The sequence below is a fragment of the Corylus avellana genome, chromosome ca8 (genome assembly GCF_901000735.1).
Source record: "Corylus avellana chromosome ca8, CavTom2PMs-1.0".
NCBI classification, from domain to species: Eukaryota; Viridiplantae; Streptophyta; class Magnoliopsida; order Fagales; family Betulaceae; genus Corylus; species Corylus avellana.
In genome coordinates, this window is record NC_081548.1 from 17,624,206 (window position 1) to 17,631,265 (window position 7,060).

The 7,060-nt window shown below is 34.3% G+C and overlaps 1 protein-coding gene across 1 annotated transcript; it reads right to left on the reverse strand.

Annotated features, from left to right (window-relative positions):
* LOC132189718 ((DL)-glycerol-3-phosphatase 2) lies at positions 1-6,723 on the reverse strand. Its single transcript, XM_059604496.1, has 6 exons — positions 6,585-6,723; positions 5,314-5,538; positions 3,953-4,013; positions 3,596-3,743; positions 3,318-3,397; positions 1-356 (listed from the first exon to the last, which is right to left on the reverse strand). Exons 1-6 carry the CDS (start codon positions 6,661-6,663, stop codon positions 224-226), a joined length of 726 nt encoding a protein of 241 aa, XP_059460479.1. The 5' UTR covers positions 6,664-6,723; the 3' UTR covers positions 1-223.
* Between the last annotated feature and the right edge of the window lie 337 nt (positions 6,724-7,060).

Below are 7,060 nucleotides of genomic sequence, written 5' to 3' on the forward strand. Positions count from 1 at the left end.
AAAAAATACACCCTCTAATACCTCAAAGCTGATCCTTATCAAACAGTATAGGTGCCCAGAGTCATGTTTTTACCGGGAAGTGGATATGGTAAAAAAAAACATGTGTCATTGACACTAGCAAAATTTGAATCAAAGTGTGGGGTAAGTTACTAAAAATGGGCAATAATTGCAATTCTTCCTCAATCTTCATCAGAAATATACCAACATTGATGGATATGCAAGTTTAGGTTGCAGTTAGTTCGAATGGAGGCAAACCCCAATCACTTGGGTTGAAATCAAGCAGTGAGCTCAAAATTTGGTCTGCAGCACCATGATAAGAGCTATCCAGCCTTGGATCTGGAACCATAACCGCAGACCTGTATATAAAATGTCAAAAAAACCTAGCAGCCATGAATAAGAAGAAACTATACAGTTGAATTAAAACCTGTGTTTCAGATTGTTAAAAGCATATGTAATTCTAATTTTTGCTCTTTGTGCAGTTTGACAATTATGCAGCAAGGAGCAATAATAATAAAGCAAAAGATAGACAGTTAATCAACATAGAATATTTTTTATGATCTGATGTGTTTATAGGTTTCAACAGTCATCAAGAAAAATATGATATGTCGAGAATTTTCTAGCATGACGCTCTAGGAAAGAGGGCCTTAATCACCAGGAGTTCTTATAAGAATCTAAAAAATGTATAGGAGGATATATACTTCAATGGTGTAACAACTCAAAGAAAACGTTAGTTATATTTGCATTATAACTCTAAAAAGACTAGTCAAGTTGCAATTAGAGCTCTCTACAATTATTTATAAAACCTAGTCCCACCTATTAAGGAACCAATGAGCTCATTTATAATCCAATGTGACAAATCATCTTTCAAATGTGAGACTAATTTTTTGGGATGTCAGTCTCCCTCGTCAGAGTCACATCATATAGTGTTTCAGTGTCACATGGTGTTACTAGATTGCTCTAATACCATTTGAAACGATCCAATGAAAACGATAACCTCATTTGCGCTATTACTCCAAAAAAACTAATCAGGTTGCAATTAAAATCACTTATAAAGTTCGGTCTCAACTAATAAGGAACTAATGTGGAACTTAACACTCATGAGTTTCTTTATAATCCATTTACTCCATATGAGTAAATCATCCTCAACTAGAACTCCTTATAATCACTTATAAAGCTTAGTCTCACCTAGTAAGAAACTAATGTTAAATTTAACACTCATAAGTTTTTTTGTAATCTACCACTCTATATGAGTAAATCATCCTCCCAATGTGAAACTAATTTTTTGGGATGTCACATAAGGACAAAGCAGAAAATTGAGAAATGGGTGAGAATGGCAAAACAAATGACACATAACAAAAATAACTTAAAACCTCTCAAGCAAGTAATGGAACAATGGCACAAGCTGCTTTACCAAATGTGGACCCTAATTTTTGCAAAAATGTCACCCTCCAATCAATTCCTCTAGAAAGGAACCCTAAGGGATTGGCCCAAGTGGTGGAGGCCTTGGTCTTGAGGTATCATCCCCTTCAAAGTCCAAGGTTCAACACCTTATGGGTGCAAACAATCATTTGGGGCAACACCCCTTGGTGAAAAGCCAGCGATTTAACAAGTTTTGTATAGAGAAACTTCTGAGAGTGCAGTGCACGGGACCAGAGTTTATTCTGCAGGGGTGGGTCCGAAGGGTTCAACCTTGGAGAGGTTCCCCGACATAAAAAAAAAAATTCCTCTAGAAAGGAAACAAAATGAACAAGCATACTCGATGTGTTAAATTCAATATTAGCAAATATCCATTAAAAAAAAAAAAAATTGCGTATGCTTGTTTCTTACAGAGAACTTGCATGAATGATTTTTAAATTAAAGAAACTCATCTGTTAAAATCTGGATGCATAGGCCACCAAAAACTCGTGATTTTAATGTATTAGAGTTCTTCCTTATCATTTATTTGAGATAATACTGGCCATTTTGTTTATTTTTTATTTTCTATCCTCAAGACAAATATATTATTAAACAACCCAAAATACAAAACAGTTTTATAAATCTATCTTCTCTCCTTGTTGTACAAATATTTTAACAAAACAGGTGCTTAGCTTTTACAGGGGTGAAAGCTAACTTATGTTTAAAAATAAAAGATTAGGGTGACAATGTGGCCATCCCTGTGCTGTTCAGGGTGGCTACACGGCTACTGCAGCTGACTTTTTAATTCATAATTTTTTAATTTAGGGCTCTACATCTGTTTGGCTTTCTCAATAAGAACGTGCACTATATATAAAACATTTTCTCAAATGTGGACCCCACCAAAAAACTCGTCTAAAATTAATTTTTAACTTTATGTCACATCAAGACACTTTTTTAAACAAAAAACAAAAAATACTCATCAAAACACATTAACTAACATAACCCTAGTTTCAACCACATGTTAACATACTGAAGCTGGAAGGTAAATTGTTACCATTAGACTTGTTCCATTAAGTATTGACACCAACATCAAATCAATGTAAAATCATAAGATATAGTGGCAACATATCAATAATCTAAGAAGCACTGATACCAACAAGATAACGGGTGCTATATTATACAGATACAATGATTCAAAAATCCATGAAAAACTAGGATACGTAATGGTTAGGACACATGTATTATTATTTTTATTTAGAAGACCAAGCACCAAAAGGATAAAGAAAATATCTACGACTAATATTTGAACAATAATAAATAGGACCAAAAAAAAAAAAAACATATTAGAGTCTAAAATAAGTATCATCTATGTCCAGCATTTATAAATACCCTCAAATTCATGAATATTCCAAAAATAATATTAATCAATTCACCACTTGATCTTTCAAATGTTTAAAAATAAAGCATTCAGCTCCTTCTTTCCAATATTTGATCCCAAAGCATTTAAAAATAACATTTAGAACCACGTTTTTTATTAAAAAAAAATTGTTTTGATCCCAATTGTCTTTCGCCATATTGTCAAAGTATGCTGTTGTGCTCCAAAGCATCTGACTTGAATTTAATCTTTTTTTTTAAAAAAAAATTCACTGACACGTATCAAATATGTACCATGACTGAGTTGTATCCGTGAATGAGCCATGTCAAATAGACTTCAGGATTTCTAAACATTCGTGCTTCCTAGTTGATTGTTAAGCAATTCTATTCATTGAACAGTAACTTATTCATACATAAGGAATATAAACGAGCCATCAAATTAGGTGATGTTAATGAACTTTGCACGTTGTGGACAAAATAAACTACCAATAACATAATTATCATTAGTTTTCAAAAGTGAATATATATATATATATAAATGCACTTACATCCCAGCATTCTTAGCTGCTTGAACTCCAGATGGCGCATCTTCAAACACAACAATTTTATGTGGATCTACAGGGCCACCCTGTGGAGCCACAAATTTATCATGAGCCATTACATTGTAATTCATGGGTATAATTTTTTTTTTTTTTTTTTTTTTTAAAAAAAACAAAACAAAAACCAAATTTCTAGGGTAATCAAAGAACATAACTAACAATAATTTCCAGTAGAGAATACTGTTAACAATCAAAGTCAGAAAGGAAGATTTGCAAGATGATTATACCTCAAATCTCTTGGCAGCAGCAAGGAATATATCTGGTGATGGTTTGCCCTGTTTAACTTCTGGATCATCACCAAGAACAACATGATGCATCAATGAAAAAAGTTCACCATGTTGTTGTGTTTTCAATTCAAAATGCCGCCTGTGAGAACTGTAAGGTACATTCTCAAATGAGTAATGCTTCTGAAATTCCATAAATTTTGCATCAAATCTAAAATAAATTGGAAATGTGCTGCAACAAGAACTAGTCCAAATCTCTTTCTGAGAAAAAAAAAAAAAAGAAAAAAGAAAAAAAGAAAAAAAGAAAAAAAGAAAAGCAATTAAAACACATTAAATGTGACAAAGATGAATAAACTGTACCCTGTTGCCAAGCAAATTGGTATTCCCTTTGCATGAAGATGTCTGATCAAGCGGCTAGCCCCTACACATATATCAAACCTTTCAGCACACATTTGGGTAGTCTACATAAGTTTGAAGATTGTTGCTAAAGCTACTGGTTGATGTCACCAATAACAATTTAACCATTATATCACACCCCTGATACTTTTCATTTGTTAATGTGTTATTAACAGCTACAGCACACCAAATCTCGTAGTGTCTTGTCAAATCACTTCATCTTGTCTTTCATTTTATTGAAGATTAGAATCACCATAGAAGATGGAATGATAACTTCTACCCTAAAAACAATATGATAATTAACCATGTTGGAAAATCATCAGCACCTTTGATCCTTAAATTTATCAACACCCCAAAGAAAATCAATACAACCAAGGAAATAGTACAATATTGTCCACGAACTATTCGTTTAGAGAGCCGTTCCATCTATGAAGTCCTTGACTCTTTAGAACCCCAACACCAGACACTCATCCCATTAGTTAACATATACTTCCTAACACATTTCTCTTCTCTTGATCATAAGGCAATACTAATGATTTTGACCACAAGAGAGTGAGGGAAGAAACTATGAAAAAATAATTTTTTTTTGATAAGTGAAACTATGCAAAAATAATCAAAGAGCACTCCCATCACTTCCGTCATCCCATTACCAAAGATCTAAGCATCTGTTTTGGTTTAGTTCGGGGGCAAACAAAAAAAGAAGAAGCAATTTTGGGCTTAGACTCATATCACTAACATTGTTTGGTTTACAACTAGAGAGTAAAAGAAGTGAAATATTAAAATTCGTCTTCTTTTCAATTGTTTGGGTAGTAAATGAGAAGGGAAAAGGAGAGAATAAAATAATCCCAAACTTTCCTCTGACATCCACCAAAATATCTTCTTCAATGTAATAGAGATTTGGAGAGAGAATTGGTTGCAAGAAAAAAAGTCACAAAAAATATTATTTTTTTCTCTTTATTTTCCGCCCATTTTCTACAAAAAAATGGTAGTTGTCTCTGGACAAGTCTTACGGGGAATCAGACGAGGCTTGTATTTTTGTTCTAATAATCTATATAGCAAAATTAATATCACCAAATATTAGTATGAATAAGATAATATAGTGCTGTTTAAACTTGTGGTTTTTGTTTCCTAGATGATCCAATTTAACAGGAAAACAATGATAACCTTTTATCACAGTGCACTTATTAAGCTCTCTTGCAATATCCTTAAAAATAAACTAGAGAACATCCTAGCATGTACATTAACTTAACTATCTCCTCCTTAAGTATCATAAGAAAATATATTTTCTAATTCTTTGAAGCATGTTATATTCTAAAAGGTTATACCTGGCATGAGCTCGCTATTTGGAAACAACTTCTGCAGCATGGCCTCTCTTTCTACAAGAAAGTCCTCAGCAGTAAGAGAATCACTGATTCCAGTCTCTTCAACAAAGACCCGTGCAGCTTCTATTGCTTTCTTTCCCATCATTTTTGCCTTCAGGGACCAATCAAAAGGTATATTGTATCTAGCAAGTATAATTTCCTGGACTTCAGTATAGTACTTCTCGGTGTCTGCAGCAATATTTTCATCAAAATCTTAGTTTCTTTCCAGCACTTTGGCTTAAAGTACAAGTCCCCAACCTATCAATTTTATTTCAATCTTGCAAAACAACAAGGGCAGCAGCAGCAGAAGCAGGAAAATTAATTTGACAATGTGAAAATTATAGTGCAAAGCTGGCTCTCAAATGATAGAGCTTCACCAGCGTAACTGCTCAACCCATTAGGACTATTTTGGACCAAACACCAAAAAAGTAGGACTTTGTTAGGTACATCTTTGCAGTCTCTATGGCCAGAGTCAGCCATTGGCTTTGTTTGATAAAACTTTTTCTTTCTCCCTTTTGTTTTCTCAACCCAAAACATGAAACACTCAAAACTATTTTCACTTTTATATCACGTCAGGACACTTTTCCAAACAAGAATACCCTCTATAAAGCATTAACAAATGGATCCAATTTGTTTTCTGTTGCTAAGAGAAATGCTAAAAACACTCCTACTTCCGCACTCCCAAATGCACATTTTCTGATGGACAGTGAACATTATCATTGGATCAAAAGTGATCCATCCATAATCTAATGGTGATTTTTACTGTCATGTCAGAGACTAGGCACTTGGAGTGTGGGAGTGGGAGTGAGAGTGTAGCATTTCTCATGTTGCTAAACATTGGGTAGACAACAAAACTTGAGGGTAAGGGCCAAAACAGCAGATACTCCGCATATCCACACCGTTAACCTCCAACTCTGACCACAATATTCACAATCAGCAAATAGCGCTCATAAGTAGCAAAATATTTAGGAGAAGACGTTTATGTCCAGCATGAAATTTCTCACTCGTTTGCAAAATTTATGTAACAAATTCAAATAGATTAGGATAGCCATACGAACTATCTGGGTAATTCTAGTTTAGCTTAAAACAACAGCCGCTTGAACCAAGCAGTATCAGCAATAAAATTCTGGCTCAAATTCAAGAGATCTGAACACGGAACTCAACAACAAATTAAGAAGGAATTGAATGAAAGAGGAAAGAGAGCAATGCAGTGGGTAAGCGTTTGATAAAATTACCGAGAAGAAGACCGTCCATGTCGAAGATGACGTGAGTGACGAGTCCTTTGCCTGAAACGCCTCCGGAGGAATCGGCCATTGAGAAATGGCTGCGTGAGCTTTCGCTTTCGCTTTCGCTTTCTTGTGATAAATCAGCTGGTATTGGAGGACTGCATTGCAAAGGAGTTAAAGGAAGAGGTAAAAAAGTTTTCCTCAAATTGGATGGGATGCACGTGTCTTCTCCCAATTTTCCCTCTTTTCGAACACCATGTAAAGGAAAAACAAAATTAAAGAAAGGGTTAAATACCAAATACCCCCTGGGGTTTGGTAACTTTATTTTTACTCCCTTGGAGTTTCATTTTTATTATAGGACCTCCTTGAGTTTTGATAAAAGACCAAGTTAGTTCATCCGTTAGTTGACCGTTAGGACTGACACGTGGACCAATCAGATGTTGACACGTGGCACCAATTTAATTTTTTTTAATTAAAAAAATATA

What these genes read in the sequence shown, in the direction of transcription:
- LOC132189718 (XM_059604496.1), bottom strand. Translation starts at nt 6,663, where the DNA reads ATGGCCGATTCCTCCGGAGGCGTTTCAGGCAAAGGACTCGTCACTCAC. An exon ending in AAATAGCGAGCTCATGCCAG is followed by an intron (nt 4,014 to 5,313) that starts GTATAACCTTTT and finishes ATATATGTGTAG; the next exon opens with GGGCTAGCCGCTTGATCAGA. An exon ending in CCAATTTGCTTGGCAACAGG is followed by an intron (nt 3,744 to 3,952) that starts GTACAGTTTATT and finishes TGTACCTTACAG; the next exon opens with TTCTCACAGGCGGCATTTTG.